General features: G+C 34.8%; 1 protein-coding gene and 1 pseudogene across 3 annotated transcripts; both read left to right on the top strand.

The window, feature by feature from the left end:
• Nucleotides 1-9,998: 9,998 nt before the first annotated feature.
• LOC145612662 (putative EG45-like domain containing protein 1 pseudogene) lies at nt 9,999-10,498 on the top strand (annotated as a pseudogene).
• A 2,162-nt stretch (nt 10,499-12,660) lies between these two features.
• LOC145611236 (RNA polymerase II C-terminal domain phosphatase-like 4) lies at nt 12,661-20,056 on the top strand. 3 transcript variants are annotated; one of them, XM_081666539.1, is made up of 9 exons: nt 12,661-12,757; nt 12,921-13,069; nt 13,369-13,454; nt 13,582-13,694; nt 14,047-14,227; nt 15,489-15,778; nt 17,665-17,853; nt 17,942-17,980; nt 19,555-20,056. In XM_081666539.1, exons 2-9 carry the CDS (start codon nt 12,921-12,923, stop codon nt 19,864-19,866), a joined length of 1,359 nt encoding a protein of 452 aa, XP_081522665.1. In that variant the 5' UTR covers nt 12,661-12,757; the 3' UTR covers nt 19,867-20,056. The 3 variants fall into 3 exon arrangements, with proteins under 3 accessions (XP_081522665.1, XP_081522664.1, XP_081522663.1); XM_081666538.1 differs by having other exon boundaries at nt 12,747-12,830; XM_081666537.1 differs by lacking the exon at nt 12,661-12,757 and having other exon boundaries at nt 12,768-13,069.
• Nucleotides 20,057-20,320: the final 264 nt, after the last annotated feature.

Raw genomic sequence — 20,320 nt, 5'->3', positions numbered from 1 at the left:
CGTTGACATTCTTATGGGTTTTAGTTTGTACTTGTACTTGTACTTAGTGGAGGGCATTAACCTTTATTCAATAAGGCCAATAACTAATCTACATCTGTTGTGTAATGTGTATGACTTCTTTCTATTTATGTGTTCATTGTGTCAACATATAGTTTGCATTGACTTTGTACATGCAATTTGTTTTGAGGCTTTAGTGACTTAGTTAGTGGGCATGCAATAACTAAAATATGTTTTAAATTCATGTTATTGGTTATTTATGTCAACAATTGTTGTAATTTCCTTGTAAAGGATCACATGCAAAGTGTCCATAAAAAGGTGACGAGTCAAAGGGAATTATTATAAGGCGGAAGTATTTTATTCGAAATATTGGAACAAAAGGGGGCAAGTGTTTCAGAAGTATTAGGCCTCATTTACTTCACCTTATTTTTGTTGAACTGAAAGAATTTTTACTAAACTTGGAAAAATTGGCCACAACAACACCAACTATGACAAAGATGCGTGTAGCAGCACATTCTTTCGAGGGTGCACTCAACATCACAAACTATGCACTTGGGTGCTCATAATTTAACAACATAAATGACAATGACATAATTTAGATTTCTTACAAAGGTGAAATCTTAAATATTTTTAATGCTTTTTTGTTTAAACATATTTTTCTTTAATTCCATTCTACTTAATTTTCCATCTCATGTATTAAGTAACAAATTGAATCATTTCAAAAAAAAAAAAAAAAATCTCCATTATTTTCTATTGTTTGTTTCTTCAATTACTTTTTTTTTTTTTTTTTTTCATCTCATGTGATGATTGACTTAGTTTCTCTTCCATTATAGTTAATTTTTTCCCTTTAAATTATTCTCTCTCAACCTCCACAACTTAAGTGTTGTACATCAAAAACAAGAAAATCAATTTGGCATATCCTAAAATCCAATTCTAACATTACTTAAAAGCATTTTGTGGGGTTTGGTAATAGAAAGTTACCTATGTATCCTGAAATCTTATAGAATGAAGGTATTCAAATGATTTTTTTTTTATTTTAATTTATCAATTTATTATTTAACTAAGTGGGAAGGGAAAGGAAACTAAGTCAATCATGTGAGATTGATATTAGAAAAAGTAATTGGAGAAGTGAACAAAGGAAAATAATAGCACATTTTTTTTTGAAGGAATCCGCTTAATAAAATGGTGGAGGTTAACAAATGCTTAAATGGAAAAAAAAAAGAAAAAGTAGAAGGTAAGGCTAATTAAGTCACGCATGATGGAAAATCATATAAGTTTAAATAATGTTTAAACAATTATATAAAATAATAAAGGTTCCACTTTTTTCCATGGAACCTTAGTTCATTAGTGTCATTTATGCTAATATGTGCACCTAATTAGATAGTTTGTGTTTGACAGGCTGAAGTCGTATTACCTAATCAAAAGTAATTACCTAAGTCCTCTAACTAAAGTAGATATGGAAGTAAGGTCGAATCCACAGGAAAACTGGTCTTATTATTCCTAATTAATTAATTATAATATAAATTTTTAAAGTAACCAATTGTTGTTGTTAAAGGAATTATACTACGAAGAATAAGTTTAGGGAGAAAAATAATGATAGGAAGACCTAGGGTCACAGGTTCACCAATAATTAATATTCCGGGATAAAACATAACAATCAATAATTAACATTGCATAAATAACATGATTAACAGGCTCTCGCAATTTATTAATCAACATAGATCTAACAGGCTCTCGCAATTTACTAGATCTAAGTTCCTATTGAAAATAACCTTTAATATCAAATTAACATCTGCTCGATTCATCAATTCAAAATTGCTAAACATTCACAATCAAATTACATCTGCTCGATTCATAATCTAATTGTAAAGAATTAAAACAATTCAATAAAAAAATTATCATGCAATATCGATAATCAATAATAACAAATTATCCCTTCATATTAATTATGGATTCCCATAAACCCTAGAATTAAACTACTCAGACATAATTAAATCTAAACTAAGCAAAGCAATTAAATAAGCCATAAGAGATTAAAGGAATAAAATTACTGAAATAAATAAAGAAGAAATCGTTACCGAATCAACGAAATTACAAAGTGGAGTCAAGAACAAAAGTAAAAGTTTGAGAGAAATCTAGAGAGAAAATAATCTAAGTAGAGAGAGAAAGTCTAAGAGAAAAGGTAAGTGAAAATAAACGTCCTAAAACGTACTTAAACAAAGACTAACAACACTCCGAGTCAAAAACTAAGTGCTCGTCAAAAGAGCCATTCCAGAAATACGCGCCCGATCGGGCTAATGGCCGCCCGATTGGGCGCGCCTTTTTCTTCGCTTCCCTTGTGATGCAGCCGGGCCCGATCGAGCTAGTAGCTCACCCCATCGGGCGCGCTCTTGGCCTGCTAGCAGTATACTTATTGCAGTACCTGCCCGATCGAGCTCATGCTTGCCCGATCGGGCCCGGCCTCCTCTTGAGGTTTTGGAGCTTCGATTGGGCTTATTTCTTCGGCCCAATCCGGATACCCACTTAGGGTCTTGATCACTCGGTCCAAATACATCGGTATTCCAAATACCGAGCCCTTAATCACCGGCTTGATAACTCTAACCGGCCTTGGGCTTCAAAGATGGTCGTGCTCCTCCAATTTTCATAGTCGCTCCATGAAAACCTGGGAAAATGCTTTAAAAAAGTGCAATTTCCTACAAAACTCAACCAAAACTACGAAAACACTAGAAAACACCAATTAGTAATAAAAGTGGCTCTAAAGAGCCAAAAACACTACTAATTATGACCAAGGGACGGGGGTAAAACACTATATAAAATAGACGTATCAGTGTTGTAGACCGTACCCTTAAAATGTTGTGCTGCTACTACACACACCTTTATCGTAGTTGGTGTTGTTGCGGCCAATTTTTTGCTAAACTTAAATTATTTTACTGAACTAAAATTATGTTTACTGAACTGAACTTATTTTTGCTGAATTGAAATTACTTTTGCTGGACTGAAATTATTTTTACTGAATATTATTTTTTTAAAGTAAAGTGAAGAGGGCCTAATGTAATTTAAAAGGCAGAAATATTCCAGAAGTATTTTATCCCTTTCATTTTAGTTGACATATTTGACTTTTTCTATTACATAAGTTACTTAGACTTCATTTTGTAATTTGTTTTGAGTGTCGTCCCTATAACTTTTTCTATTATTTTTTTTTTAAAAAAAAAAACTAAAGACACACCATGAGATGACACATGACATTAATGGTGTGTCTTTTAGGGGTTTTTTGGTTTCTAAATAAAAACATGGGAAGTTGGAAATCCTAAAAATTGAAATTCTTTGAAGTTGTTTGGTTGACAAATTCATGGGAAGTAGAAATTCCCATGAATTTCCACTTCCCACAAAATGGGGGAAGTTAATTACCTAGGGGGATCTAGGTAAGTGGAACTTCCCTTAGTTAACCAAACACTTTTTAGAATTTCCTAAGAAGTTCAATTTAATGGGAAATCAATTTTCCTAGAAATTTGCAATTCCTACATTCAACCAAACGAGCCCTAAGTATATTGTTATTGATTGATTCAAAAAACTAATCATATAGTGACATGCAACTTTGCTGAACTTTCATTAGAAAGAAACAAATGAAGCTATGAATGACAATCTCAATCTAGCTATAATAGATGCTCCCTTGAGAAGGAATGATGAAAACCACCAAAGACAAATGAAAAAAATTACAGGAATAATCCCAACTTTGCTTGATTCCCAACTTTCGATTATTTTTTTAATAATCTCAACTTTAATATGATTTTGCTTCCAATGGTCTTGGGTGACCGATAACCCGTTGAACAAGTAATTTTTTTTTAAAAAAAAGAAGTTAACATACACATTTCATCATGCAATTGGCTACAAATTAATTTATATTTATATTGGTTTCATCATGTAATTAATTAACCTTAAAAATAAAAACCCTAAAATTTTCTCTGTTCTCTCTCTTCAAATCTAGCCACCATATTAAAACTTAGGGGTTGCCATCGATTTTTATCGATGGTAAGCCCCAAATTCTTCTTTAATTTAATGTTTTTGGCCAATAAAGATCACCATCAGTATGGTGATTATAGTCGGTCCCTCCATGTAGGTTTTTGTCAGTCCCTCTATGTAGGGTTTTGTCAGTCCCTCCATGTAGGGTTTAGTATTGTTTATTTGTTTGGTTTTGGTGTGTGTAGGGATACAAATTTAGAAGATTCGTCTTGTAAATTTGTGGAATTGCGCGTCTGTTGGTATAGGGGTGCAGATTTAGAAGATTCGCCCGACAAATTTGCAGATTTTGATGATCAATCAAGTTATATCTCTTTTGCGACTATACATCAATGGAGCTCCGTCAAGAACAATGCAAAGACATCTAAAATTATCCAAGAGCAGTTCAGAAGCGATGCCATTAGTTTAGGGGTATTTCACTACTAGAAAACAGTCAAATTCCGACGGAATGGTTCCGACGGACATGAAAATCCGTCGGAAAGCGCAAAATTTCCGACGGATTTTATTTCCATCGAACAACCGTAGGAATTTTCCGACGGAATTTTAATCCGTCGGAAAATTCTTTATTTACGACGGAAATTCCGTCGGAAATGTTACATTTTCCAACGGAAATTAATTTCCGACGGAATTTAAACCCTTTCCGATGGATTTATGAATTAAAAAAAAAAGAACACAAAACCCTAATTAAAACAGATTCCCCTCCCCCTTTCATTTCTCATTTCTCTCTCCTTTCTCACCGCCTCTTTTGATCTCTCTCTCCTCTCTCCTCTTCCCTCTTCTCTTCTAAGTCTCATGCCCTTCTCTTCTCTTCTCACGCCTTCTCTTTCTCTCTCCTCTCCTTTCTCTTCTCATGCTCTCTTCTCACACCCCCAGTCTTCTTTCTCCTCTCTGATTTTTTCTATGGTGGGTAAAAGCTGAAAATGGTGAGTTCTTATATCGCTTTAATGGTTTTAAGGTCAAATTCGACCATGAAAATGCTAGATCTAGATTTTCATGCTCGAATTTGGCCTTTGTAAACCAAGTTCGAGATTAAATTTTAAGCTAATTCGTTTTTTAAGGTACGTTTTAATGTTTTGAATTTTTGTATTAAATTTTTGTGTTGTGGTGTTTGGTTTAGTCGTTCATGATGATGGTTTTAGGTGGGTCGGATTGGGTGTGGGTTCGGCTAGGGTGTGGGTTAGGATTTTGGTGGATCTGGGTTTGGGTTTAGCGGGTTTGGGTTAGGTGAGTTAAGGGTTTGGGAGGATCTAGGTTAGGGTGTGGTGGTGGTGGTTGGTGAATCTAGGTTAGGGTGCGGTGGTGGTGGTTGGTGAATCTGGGTTAGGGTTTGATGATGATAAGTGGGTGATTTGGGTGGGTCTGGGTTAGGGTTTGGTGGTGGTGGTGGATGGATTTTGGTTAGTTTAAGGAGTGGCGGTTTGGGCTTAGGGTTGGTGGTGTTCTGAGGTGGTGATGCGCCGCGCCCCTGGTGGTGTGGCGTGTTTTTTTTAATTTCATTAAATTAGTTTCCGACGGAAAGTCCGACGGATTTGTGTTCGTCGGAACTTTCCGACGGACTTTTCTAGTGCCCAAAAATACCTTCCGACGAAAGGATTCCGTCGGAAAAGTGTTTCCGACGGAAAAGGCCGATTTTCCTACGAAGGGTTCTCCGACGACAGTTCCCGACGGAATTCCGTCGCAAACGAGTTTTCCGACGGAAAACAACGTGTTTTCGAGGGATTTTTTTCCGTCGGAATACATCAGTTTTTTAGTAGTGTTTAATTCTTGTATTGAGAATTTAGATCTCTTAAGGGATGATTGTAAGTGCCGAATGACTATTATTTTTTAATGAAACCACCCCTCCCTATTCCATTCAAAAAAAAAAACCTTAAAAATATTATTACAAAAAAAATAAAATAAAATTGAAACCACTAATCCAACCGCTGCCACTGCCAGACGCCAGCCAACCTGAACCTTACCCCTGACTGCCGCCCTCGCCTAGCTAGCCCACTCCTTGGCTGGCTACTTCCTGTCCTGCTGATTTATTCCCTCCTCCCCGTCGGCGGATCCGACCCTACCCCTTTTCTCTTCGCGACTTCCCATTTGGTTTTCTGGGTTTATGCATTTTGTTAATTATTACTTCGTACATTTTAGCTTGATTTGGGGAGGATGGTGGCGCGTCGGGGTGAGGGCATTAGGGAGGATGGTGGATCGGGGTGGAGAAAATGCGAGGACGGTGGTGGATCGGGGTAGGGGGATTTGGGGAGGGGTTGTTCGTGAGAAGAACATTAACTACAATTCCTCCAAGAAGACAAACAGGCAAACAGCCTACGGAAAAATTGATCTTTCACTGTGTTTCACCCTCGTGTGCTTGTAAGCATTTCTTCACCAAGCAATCAGGGCAGTGATGCATAACGTTTTCTGCATTGCTATATGGATTATCATAAACATGTGAATACATTCCAATATCTATAAATATGAAGCATATTCCAAGATTAATTTTCTCCAAAACTCCAATCCCATCCCAACGAATCATTTGACAGCTTCGTAACTCCAAGATTAAGCTCAAAATGCAATGCGCTGTGAAGCCATGCTCCGTTCGTCAAAGTATGACTGCTTCAGAACAAGACCTCTTTCAGCATTCAACAGTAACATAGCTATAACAGATATATCAAACTTTCTTGTTTGATGCCTCATGTTGCTTATTCTTATAGAGTCATAGCAAACAACTACAACTATCAGTCTTTCTAACACCTCTTGAATCCGTCTCATCTGTTTTTGTAACGTGCATTTCTTAGTCATCACAGACACATTTTATCAGCTATACATTCATTGTCCGAAAGGGCTGGTTCCCAACAGAAAACACAACATCAACTGTTATTCCTCCACAAAGATGAAGACAAACAGCCAAAAATTGGTCATTCACTGCACTTCACCCATATGTTATTATGATTCATAAAAGTACATACTGAGATCACCATAAGAAGTCACCTTTACCAACTTACCAAGCCATGAGAGATGCATCGCATTTTTAGCATTACAGTATGGACTACTCCAAATATCTTAAACATATGAATAACATTATCCTAAAAACAAATAGGAAGTATATACCAAGATAAAATTTCTCTAAAACTCCACATTCCTACACGGCTACACATCTAGCTCATAACATAGAGGGTGTTCATTAAGTGTACAACGATACAACCTCACTTAATTATATGATTATATCTCATTGAGAGCTCTCACAAATGAACAAATGCGAGCTTTAGGAGTGTCATAGACCTCGGTACACAATCGAAATTACTCTTTATAATACAGCTCAATCAACTTCGAAACAACTAGATTAATTTTCCATGAACAAATGATATAGAACTAAACCCATTTATCATATGCGGTTTGATTGGTTTCAATATCACTAAAACACTCATACAAGAGTACTAATTTCATATAATCAAAAAAAAAAAACCCTAATTTACATTGATTCAACATTAAACAAGAAGTATAATTTTCCCCAAAACAAAAACAGGGAACCAAAATACTTCAAAAAAAAAAAAAAAATTGCGTTACCCACAAGCAGCCCACAATTGTTCCCAATCAATCGAACCTCTTCCTTTACCTTCATGATCCATTTTTTTAATGGAGCTCCGACAAACAGGACAGACTGGTGACTTCAAAATCCATTTATCAACACAATTCAAGTGAAAAACATGATTACAAACGGGTAAAACCCGGCAAATTTCACCCTCCAAAAGATTATCCAAACAAATCGCACAAACTTCAGAGCCTTTGAATCTCGATTTCGGAAGAGTTTTAAGCAATTCTAATGAATACCCAGATGATAATTCCCCGTTTCCTGAAATGGGTCGTCGTTGGTTGCGGCGGTGACGGTGACGGAGAGCACCGCCGGCGATGCAAAGATGAATGAAGATTATGGCGGCAACACCGACAAAGATGAAGAAGAGAGAGATTACGAACGCCATGATTAGGGCTTGAAGAAGGATTGAGAGAAGTTTTGGGTTTGATTTTGTAAGAGTTTCCGGTGGTCGGAAGTCGCCGGGAAATTGATGGTTAGGATTGTTGCCGGTGATGGCATTTTGACGGCTGTGATTGTTTCTCGGCATTCACCTTGATTTTTTTGTTCTCGGTAAAAGTGATCGATATTTTATTTTACTTTTTTTTTTTTCCTTTTGTTTTTTGTGTAAGGAGATCCGATAATGAAGAAATGGGGGTGGAATTTTGAGAGGAATATAGGGGGAGCGAAAAGGAGATATTCTCTTACTAAGTATTTATTGCGTTTTTAAAAAAAAAAAAAAAAAAAAAAAAAAAAAATTAATTTTAACTTTTTGAGGTATGGAAATGTGGGGCCGTTATTGGTTTGTTAATGTTGGATTGGACCGTAGTGAAAGCCCATTGGATACGTGGGGCTTTAAAAACGGTAGGAATTTGGAAACATCACTACTATTCATACTACTGAAAAAACTATCGGCAGAAAGGCAGGGATAAGGTTTACTACTTGTAAAGTTGTAAATAATCTCTGTAGTCTAAAATTTTTATACCCAAGGTGCGATTAATGTTTGGATTAAGTTAAAACACTAGTAGGAAAAAATAGGTGTGATTGGTAAGTTAGCGTTTCATGTAGCGATTAGGGGTAGATGTAGCGTTTAGATAGCTTTTGTCAAACGTTAATAACATTAGCGTTTGAAGGTAGCGGGTAGTTTGACATATTTTGTTTACTTACTTTTTAAATATATTATGCATGTATTTTTACTGTATTTAATATTTTAACCACTATTTTTACCAAATACTCCTAGTATATATTAACCATTACATTGATAGCTAACCTCTATCCACTACTAATTAACAGCTACTCGCTACTTTAACAGTTATCATCTACTCAACCGTTAAAAGTTTTTTCGGTATGTTATACTATTAAAAATCCATCTATGGGTTAAAACTAAAAAGGCAAGGATAAGGACACCACACTACCGCTTGAGCTATCGCTCACTCTCAATTACTAACAAGTTAATAAACCGAAGTAGTACAGATAAATGTCAATGTCAGTTCGTTAAGATATATCACTAGTTATTGCACTCATCTCCATCTCTACTAGTCTAATTGCATTCTCATCTAGTATTTCCAAAATAGTACTCCCAAATAATCGTAACTTAAAAGCATCATAGTTTTAACACATGGACTTTTTTTCACGCCTACAATCTATAGCTACAACCGAATCAATATATTGTCCATATTACTATATTAGTGTCTTTTAAAGTTACTTCAATTCGGGTGTACTGTATTCAGTGTATCAATCTTTAAAATACCAATTATTACATTCAATAATTTGAAACATATTAAGTACCTTATTGAGAATAGTAAATACAAGTAAATACAGACTAATTACCATTCATAGTGTACTACGTATGTAAGTGTATCAATCTTTAAAATACCAATTATTACATTCAATAATTTGAAACATATTAAGGGCCTGTTCACATTTACTTAATTTCAGTTCAGTTCAGCTCTAATCAGTTCAGTTCAGTTCCAATCAGTTCAGTTCAGTTCAGCTCTTAATTCCCTCTCACATAAAATATTCATTTCAGCTCAATTCAGTTCAGTTCAGTTCCAATCAGTTCAGTTCAGTTCAGTTCAGCTCAATTCAGTAAATGTGAATAGGCCCTAAGTACCTTATTGAGAATAGTAAATACGAGTAAATACTAATAGTATCCCATTGAAAGACTAATTACCATTCATAGTGTACTACGTATGTAAAAGCACTGAATTATTTGAGTCAATGAACAAGCTGAATTCTTAAATTCAATGTTTCTGAAAATCACATTCCTTTTTGTAGTTGTATATGCTAAGATATTTATATGGAGTATATATAAGCAAGTTATTTATCTAATTCTCTGCAATTCACAAAAAAATAGTACGTAGCACATATTGCATAAAATTCCTAAGGAAAAATGTCAATTAAATTATCATTTGCCATTGCGTTTATCACCACAATGGCTAGTCTAATTTCATTGTCTTTTGCTACTCCTGGAACTGCCACTTTTTACACAACATATACTCGTAAGTATAATATACTCCTAATATATACTAGAGATATAAAATAATAAATTACGTATGCAATTTGTATCTTATGCATTTTACGCGTGATAAATAAGCTAGTACTCCATATTAACTAATTTTTTTTTGTATGGACGTGTTGCACAATTTATATGTAGCATCTGCATGCTATGGAAGTACGCCGGAAGGGACTATGATAGCGGCAGCCGGTGATGAATTGTGGGATGGTGGTAAAATTTGTGGGAAAACGTTTCAGGTTACTTGCACGGGTCCAACAAATCCATACCCACATCCGTGCAAAGATGGGACGAGTGTTAGTGTTAAAATTGTGGATCAATGCCCTAATTGTGGTGGCACTCTTGATCTTTCTAAAGAGGCATTTTCGACTATTGCTGATCCTGTTGCTGGGGTTATAAAAATTGATTATCAACAGTAAGTTGATAAATTAAATCGATTTTTTAATTACTCTCTTATTTAACTCATAAATTGACTATGTTTTGGAAAATTGAGCAATTTTTTATTTATTGATCCCCCCTCTAATGGTAGTTATTTATTATTTAATCTTTACAGGATTTGAAGTGTGCAACGATTTGATGATGATATACAGTGCCAATAATTCACAAAAACATCATTTATTTGGAATGTTATTTGTCATATTTTCGTTTACATAATTGTCAAGGAGACATTATTATGATTTATGAATTATAAAATTCAAGTAATTGATGTATGTAATCGCTTTTAAAGTAATATATTAATAAGTGAAAATATATTGGCTAAGGCACCGTTTAGGCCTAACTTAATTTCATAAGCTAAGCAAAAGAATGTGAGTATCTTTCCTTTGAAATATACATTGGCATACAATACCCTTCTAAAAAAGGGCCTACTCTAATTTATTCAAATACACAAGGTAAAAATTGCAACATCATTATGTACTCTACATCAATAAAATCAAAAGAAATATATATCGTCCTAATTCGATGCATGTACGTAGTATAAACTACTCCCTCTTGTTGAAATTATAATAGAGATGAGAGAGGGGAAAGAATTGAAGAACTAAACTTTTACAATCCACTTAACACTAGACAAAGTCTCTTATATAGGACTTAAATATAGGGACGTGAGAGTGATCTTACTAACCACTAACATTTCTCGACTAATCAGCTAGAATCAGGATTCAAGGTTCAAGGTTTAGGGTTGAGAAATGGGAAGTGTTTGTGAGGTGGGAAGCTCCACCTATGGGAAAGGTACGGACCTTCAAAAGGGAATCCCAAGGTTGTTGGTGCAGGAGGGGTGATTCGAGGTCATGATGGCAAAGTGTACAAAGTCTTTCCTTGAATTGTGGGTTTTGTTCGTGTACCAGGGTTGAGTTATTGGTTGTAATGAGGGGATTGGCTATGAGTAAATAGATGAATTCAAGCTGTAACAGAGCAGCTACAATGGAGAAGCGAAGAACAACTTCCATGGATAAGAAATTCAATGAAGAAACTGAACAGGAACTTTAATGGAGGAGTTAGGATGATGCATCTACCCTTTAGGGTTAACACTGACCCTCATTTCTCCATTATATATTAGGATTTTCTTTTAATTTGGTGGTGGAGCCGCAGTTAATACGGTGGTGAAAATGGTGGTTCAAGAGAGGAAAATTTGACAGCTTTAATGGAGTACTACTTAAAATGAAGGTTGGAAGAGGACGAAGAAGAAGGATGAAGATGGAGGTGGGTCACGAGTTGGGATCGAAGGATGATGGAGTTGGGTTGTTGATGGAGATTTGAGGAAGGGGTCACGGGAGGAACAAGGAGATGAGGGGAAAAAGTAATAAAATAATAATAAAATATTAACAAAGTTTGTCTTATTTACTAATTTGCCATGTTTGAGAAACATTAACGTTTCTCATGTTGAGAAACTAGGGCAAGCCCGATTGGCTATCGCTTGGAATGGAGATCATAGAAGAGTTCAAGTGAGGGTCGATTCGAAAGTAGTTGTTCAATTGTTGGTTGGTTATACACCACCCAACTCTCCTTATATTCATATCATCTGGAAGTGTCCAAATCCCTAGTCAGTCAGGTTCTTAAGGTTTGTGAAAGATTTTCATACCTAATGCTTTTCCCACAAAAACAAAATTCACTTTTCACATCCCCAATTTTCCTCCCCCTTCTCTCTCGACATTTATTTCCTCCGATTACTAACTTGAGCTTCGGATATAAATATTTTGACATGAAATATTCCTTTGTGCAAGTACTCATTCGAGTTGATTGAACGAACTGAACATTTGAATCCCCCGTAAACAATAACAATTGCATATTTCATGTTATGCAACTGGTTGTATGATGGGATTTGGGGCATAAGTTGATGAGGAAGTTGTAATGCATAACAGTTATGCACAACTAATCTTACATAACAAACCTTTTTACCTCGTAGTACTATTGTTACCGTTTAGTAGTACTTCTCAGTAGTACTTTTTAACTTATTATTATTTATAAAATTGCCACTGATATGTATTTTTTTTTTTTTTGGAAAGATATGTATTTGTTTGTACATAACTGACGTTTACAAGACAAATATTTAATCGGATGAGAGGCAATTAGGCAGTCAAACAAATTTAATTTGCTTGGGGGTATTTTTGGGTTTTTCTCCCATCTTGTTCGGTTTAGCTCCTTCTTAGGTTTTGTTCGTCGATATAATTCTGGGTTTTTTCGTGAGTCGAACTACAAATATTTTTGCATTTTTTCGTAATTGCTAATTCGGCTCAATCATCAGTATTTTTTTAAGTAAACTAGCATGATAATTGTTAATTCGGCTCAAATTATCAATTGTTAGTTGGCATTAAATCATTTTCGTTGCAATTGTGAATGTTGCAGATGAGTGTTGCAACTGATTCTCCTGTTAATTCATCAAGTAGTGATGATTTTTTGGCAATTCTTGGTGCTGAGTTAGACTCTGCCTCCTCTGATCAATCCCCAGATCAAGACATTGATGCTAATGAAGATAATGATGACGAAATTGAAAGGTTATATCATGTATACTATTGGATTATCTTTTGTCCCCTTTTCAATTGAATTTTTACTTTTCTAGATTTAATTTTTAGACACTCTGAAATCAAATTATGAAGCTTTTCTTCTTCTTCTTTTTTTCTTTTCTTCGTATTGCTTTCGCCATATATTTTTAGGTATTATTAGTTTAATTGATTGCTCTTACGATACTATGAATTTGGGTAAGCGTTTTTTGTCAGAGTTGTTATTCTATTCCTTTCTATCAATCTGCAATTAGTTTAAACTTCTAATTTCTATTAAATGCTTCAATTATTAGGATCAAAAGGCGCAAAGTGTCGGAAATCGAAAACGGAGAGGAGGTGCAAAGTTTAAGTTCCTATGTGGTGGCTGAAGAAGAGATAGGTCTGTTTTAAAGTCTAGAATTAATTGATAATAAAGCTATTTTTTTTTTTTAAAGAGTTTTCTTTGTTTATATATTGAATTTTAACGTCGAATTTTTTATTTTCTATATACTGTTTCACTAATCCAGATGAAGATGTAAAAGATTCATGTCCACATCCGGGTTTCCTGAGAGATATGTGCATTTGTTGTGGAAAGAGAATGGAGGACAGTGCTGGTGTTGCATTCGGATACATTCACAAGGTATATCACTAATCCGATCAACTTGAACACACTTAAGCGAGGTTGATCACATGCACCAAAAAATGAAAACCACAATGATACAAAACTTTTAGCTTGCAATGTAACCTACAATCCTACATATATTGAATTCATGATAAATCATTGTAGAGCTATAAAAGTATAAAGAATTAAAGAGTATATTGGATTGATCTCCGTCCTTTGTTACATTTTGTTCCTGCCTCATTGTCATTGCAATGTACTGCAGTGCTATGGTATTACTATTGGAAAGCCTGTATTTGATTTTTTTTTTGCTGAATTATATCTTGAAAAGTTTTTCGTAGTATATTGAGATCCTTAGAAATTGCAACTGCAGGACTTGAGACTTGGTAGTGATGAGATCTCACGGTTACGCAATGCTGATGTGAAGGCTTTGCTTCGCCGTAAGAAACTGTATTTAGTACTTGATTTGGATCACACATTGCTGAATTCAACTCGATTAGAAGATATAAATGCAGAAGAGGAGTACTTAAAGGGTCACACTGACTCCTTTCAAGGTTGGTCCGTTTACACTCTTTCTGTGTCTCTGTCTTAATATGTTTCACTAATGGAAATTATTGGCAATGGCCCCTTTTGCTAAAAATTGACCGTCTTTGGTTAGAAAAACAAGTACAGTCCAACTGTCCAAGACACTTGGTTGAACCAAGGTCATACAACTAAAGCAGGTCATAGCATGACCTTTTTACACCTGTAGCACATAACTAACAATGTTACAATTTATCGATTTTCTTCATTGTTCCGCGATCTTCTCTGTCCTGTAAGTTGTCTAATTCTAATGTTTGATACTGTATTAGATTTTTTTGTACAGTGGAAGCCACAGTTCTGATTGATTCCAGCAAACGGCTTCATAACTGACCTTCCAAATCTTTTAGACAGACACTAGGGGCTGCCCATTGCCATTGCTACGTTTTTTCCCCTCCTAAAGCTGGTTCCTCTAAAGCTCCTTAACTGTTGCATCCAGTCAGCTACTTGATTATTTTTTTCTTTTGTTTGAAATGAAACCATTGTGTCAATATGATCATACATTTCATATGTTCATCACAAGGAGAAAACAAATGCTTCAACGTTTCATTTGCATTTCTAGAAATGGGACACAATTTATTGCTGTGTATACACAGTTTTCCAATCTTGCTCTTGATGTAGTCTGTTCTGACATGCAAATTATTGACTTCTAGTTTCTCATTTGGCGCTTTCACAAGCTATATTGTGCGAGTTCTTTTGAGTCTGACTTTAGTTATATAGCGTCAGCTATCTTTTATGGGGCATGAGATATGTATCCTTGTTTCTTTATTATTTTAATAGAAGATATATGTAAATGTGTTGTATTGTCGACTCTATTTTGCAAGTCTTCTTTAAGATGGATTTGTTTAGACAAACAAATCATCGAATCAATTTTTTCCTTTATCGAGATTGCACATGCACATCTCATGTAGGTTTGAGACTTGTGCTTTTGGGCCTCTCTGCTTCCCTGTTGAGAAATGTAAATGGCCAAATGGGCATAGTATTAGTTACTTTGCAGATTCTGATTAATGCTAATACTGCCGTTACTGCTAGTTGTTTGTTTTGGTCTTATTGTCTACAAGGCATACTTATAATTTTCTTGCCTATTCAGGTATTATGCCCTCCTCATTTCCTCTTTTCCCCCACCTTCCAGCCTTTCCGTCTCATTATTTTCTCCCATCTTGTCCAAAAAACCATTTTAGTGGTCCTTTTGAGTTTGTCCTTTCTTATCTAATGTGCATACTTCACATCTGACAGATATCTCAAAGGGTAGTTTATTTCGACTCGATATGATGCGCATGATGACGAAGCTAAGACCATTTGTCCGTACTTTTCTGCAAGAAGCAAGTAACTTGTTTGAAATGTATATTTATACCATGGGTGAGCGCCCTTATGCGATAGAAATGGCAAAGCTTCTTGATCCTGGGTGTGTATATTTTAATTCAAGAGTTATTTCTCAAGCTGATTGCACTCAAAGACATCAAAAGGGGTTGGATGTGGTATTGGGTCAAGAGAGTGCTGTTTTGATACTTGATGATACAGAAGCTGTAAGTGCTACTGTGTTCTCTTCCATTAATTTATTGCTCAGTTGGTAGTATCTTGTTCTTCACACCTTATCGTATTGTTCTGTATATATCTATTAGTTGTCTCCAAATTATATTTTGACGTTACTAGTGCTATTGTTGTCTTATCATCACTTCATGAGTTTCCCTGTTGTATTGATGGTTGTCTGTATAAATTGGATTTTTTATAATGGCCAATACAAAATTTCATTTTTTGTCTTTTCATGTGTGGAATAATGTTGGCACCTTCTTTAAAGGGGCACAGACTATATAACTAGAACCATGGGCGTCCTGGCTATGTGGGTATGCATAATTCTGGCATGTTTATTTGTTCTATAAGTTACTCGTAATTTACAATGCACCCCACTATTTCAAATATTTACAAAGTTTCCTAAAATTACAGTTTAAAAATGAAAGAATAGCCATAAATATTAGCTGTTTTAAGGCATCTTCCTTTCACTTGTTCATTAATTGAGCCTGGAAGGGTAGTTGCAAGTCTTGCAACAATATTTTTTATTTTTTATTTTATTGGAATCAACTTTAGGAGAACATCTTTGAACAAAGTAGAATCTCTTAGGAATAAAGCAATTGGAGCAATTAAGGTTTTAATCGTAGCTTAGGGGTGCATATTTTGAATTGCAGGTTTGCAAATTATTTCAATGTACAAGTTGGAAAAATTCCCTTATTATAAACATAAATATGACATGTCGAGACATCGACAAATTATTTATCTCTAGGTGTATTGTTAATACAAAGATGTGTTTGTTGCTTGGAAATAAGGATGGTTTTGATTGTAATCTGTTTGTAAACTTTGTTGATGTTTTATGCATTATGAATTAGTCCCCATGTTATAAGTTATGTAGGCCCTGTGTCATGTTATTTAATTCCTTTTCATTAATAAATTGGTACACAATAGCTTAAGAGCATGATTTTAGAACTTAAAGTCTTTTATTATGCAGATGAAAACCTCCTTTTTTTTTTTTTTTTTTTTTTTTTTTTTCTTCGGGAATTTTTTCTTAACATGTGCTTTTAAAATGACATTGTTTACTTATTTGCAATTAGGAAGGGGCATACCCTTGGGTTGCAAGGCCCTTTTAAGCCTTAGTTACCCTTATACCGTATGCAGAATATTTTAAAGACAACATTACAGGTTTAAGAGTAGGAAGTTTTGCTAAGGAACAAGTCATCTTGATTTCTAAAATTTGAAGTATGATAGAAGTGCATTGAATAGGGTTTGAGTTTCTATTTTCTTGATAGCTATTGTTTGCAAGGTCTTTTTGCCTCCTGGTTGTATTCTTCTTTCTTCTTTTAAATAATAAGTTTCTTGTCTGAAGTAGTCTGTCTAATGGCTACTCATGGAGCATCAATCGGCTTATTTGTAACCGGAAAGCATTTGCCACACTGATGGAAGAGATAAAACGTACTCCCTTGTGAAAATGTACAGTACCATATCATTTGTTAAGAATATATTTTATTGTTTCTACTTGCAACCATCTTCTATATATACTTGTTCACTTTCTTTTTCCAAAACGAAATGCTTATTGTTATGCTAAATGTTAGTTTGTTGTCAAAATTTTGTATTTTGCTTTGTCAATTTAAAACCTGGGCCAAGTCTGTCTAACCATGTTCTTTTGAAACTTGGAGTTTGACAAGGTTTCGAAGGGTACTAAAGACTAATAATCTTAATTTATTATGATCAGATTGTTGGATTCACAATTGTTATTTGTATTGCCATCCCTAATTTATTTTGCGATTAAGGCTTTGTTGTTGTATCGCCTTTCTTTAATTAATTTTACTGCTTGTGGAATGGAAACTCTTAAAGACGTGTATATTGGAAGCCTGAAAAATTTGGGAATTTTAAACATCTATAGGTTTGGCAAAAGCACAAGGAGAATTTGATTTTGATGGAAAGATATCACTACTTTTCCTCTAGCTGTCGCCAATTTGGCTTTAATTGTAAGTCGTTATCAGAGTTGAAAGGTGATGAGAATGAGGCAGATGGAGCACTTGCAACTGTTCTAGGAGTCCTTAAAAGCATTCATGAAAAATTCTTTGATCCTGTAAGATTTTTTGTTTTACTGATTATAGTTGCTTGTTTTATCTACTTGAATGTGCTTAATGGCTTAATATCCTGTAATTTTCTTGTAGGAACATGGAGATGACTTTGCTGCAAGGGATGTGAGACAGGTGAAATCCTATTTCGTGTTATGTGCCTCTTGTGCTTTGATTTTGTTCAGGGGTTATATATTATGGTAATTGGCTATTGAAGGAAGCTTTTATGCGAAAACTATAATTCTTTTCGTGTTTCTAATTTTACTTGTGTTGTGCTTCTCTCCCTTGCTTTTGCATGTGCATGTGGTGGTAGCATGGCAAAGATCCTATTCTGCTAAGCTGTTGTAAGCTTGTAATTATGTACAGACTTTGTACTTCATATGCTTTTTGGTTTTAGGGTCAATGTAGATTGTTTTAACAATGATGCTTACACTTGTTGCTTTACAAGGTTTATTTATTTCTATTTTATTTATTTATTTATTTTTATTTATTTATTTGTGGTTCAATTGAAGAGGGAGATATGAATTGTCTTGTCTTTAATTTTGAGTATATCCTAGCAGATATTGGTTATTTGGTTGTAAGTAATTAATACTCTCTACGCGTCAAATTACTTACAAATCAAGTGCATGCTAGCCAAAAAAGGATTGTGCATGCTAGCCCTGTATCGTACTAGCTAGCTTGATTTTTTACCTTGCCAACTCAATGAGATGATGTACGTGATTATTAGTATCGTTCATCAAATACAAAGACTATTTGCATGCAATGAAGCATTTGTATCCTATTTCCCTGCATCATGTATAGTAGAGAATCGTTTCTGAATCTGTCGGATCTTTACTGTAAGGTGTATAGTCAGATTGGAGTTAAAGTAACTTCAATCCATTTGGGAATGGATTGCACCCACTACTTATTGGTATATTAGCAGATGATTTGTCAGAATTTTTTTTTTAGTTTCATAGGTATGAGACACATTATTCCCTTTTTCCCCTTTTCTACATTTTAGTGTCTTATGGGGTAAGATGGATCTTATGATTTTTGCAATGAAATTTTTCTGTCATCTTCTGAGAAAGCTGTGTAGTAGAGGGGTGAGATTGAACTGTTGATGTTGGTAAGATAAGTGAGTTTGATTTTCACTACTTGTAGTTTGATTGGGTTATCATTGAGGTGTTGATAAGACAATCTTATTGCCAGTGTCAGTGTTCTGCCACTGTATGCCTTGGACTCAATTTACACATCTCTTTACAGTTCCATAGTGCATCAGCACCATGGCTTCACCTTGTTTGAATTTGATTTTCCTGTTTAGTACTCTCACCATCCCTTTATCTTTGCAATGATTTGATTTTTGTTAGTCTAAATTATATTTCGTATGATCTTGCAATTTTGAAGAATACCATCATTATTATCTTAAAAATGATTTCAAAATTTTGTCTATTTTGTAGTTTCCTCTTAAGCCTCTAAGAATGAAATGTCCATATATTGATTGTCCGTCGTAGTTTTGTACTTGTTAGGTGTCTGAGAGTTCAATAGTGTAATTATGTCTCAATCAAGAATAACAATTTAACATTTACATTGATGATGCTTTTTAAATGTTGTTCTAAGACTGTTTCAGAAGGATTTAATTGAGCTTCTTTGCTGGCGTCTTTGATATGATTTTTTTGTTAACCTGAATCTCACCATCATCAAATTAAGTTAATATTATATTGATGGTGCAGGTATTGAAACAAATACGGAAGGAGGTCCTCAAAGATTGTAAGATAGTATTCAGTAGAGTTATTCCAACAAAATATCAAGCTGCAAACCACCATCTGTGGAAGATGGCTGAACAGTTAGGAGCAAAGTGCTCCACTGAAGTTGATTCCTCCGTTACACATGTTGTTTCAACTGATGCCGGTACAGATAAGTCACGTTGGGCACTTCAGCATGGCAAATTTTTAGTCCATCCAAGGTGGCTTGAAGCTGCAAACTATATGTGGAATAGAAAATCAGAAGATGAGTTTCCTGTCAGTTTAACAAAGAGCAAATGACATTTGTAGCTGTTTGTAGGACTTGAGGTTGTTTAATATGTGGTGTACATGTAATAGGTTTTGCTGGCTGACATAGGATTTTCTATTTCTTGAATTTTGTTATGAGATGTGAAGGAATCATCCATACAGTGATATGAGTATTTAGAAGATCTTTGTATGTTGACAAATTAAGATTTAGTCAAATGAAGTGTGCCTACCTAAGCATGTGGTGAATATGTTTGACAATCATAGAAAAGGAGATTTCACATATTACGATTAAAGACAAAAAAGTAGAGAACAGTCAACAAGTTTTTTAAGAATGTATAAACTATTTATGTATTTGGTCCACAAAGATTTCAGGGTTCGGGGTTCAGGTTTAGGGTTTAGGGTTTAGGATTTAGGGTTTAGGGGTCAGAGTTCGGGTTCGGGTTTAGGGTTTAGGGTTTAGGATTTAGGGTTTAGGGGTCAGAGTTCG

The sequence above is a fragment of the Chenopodium album genome, chromosome 24 (genome assembly GCF_948465745.1).
Source record: "Chenopodium album chromosome 24, dcCheAlbu1.1, whole genome shotgun sequence".
Taxonomy (NCBI): Eukaryota; Viridiplantae; Streptophyta; class Magnoliopsida; order Caryophyllales; family Amaranthaceae; genus Chenopodium; species Chenopodium album.
Note: the sequence above shows the minus strand (reverse complement) of the source record. Positions and strands in the feature narration are given on the sequence as shown.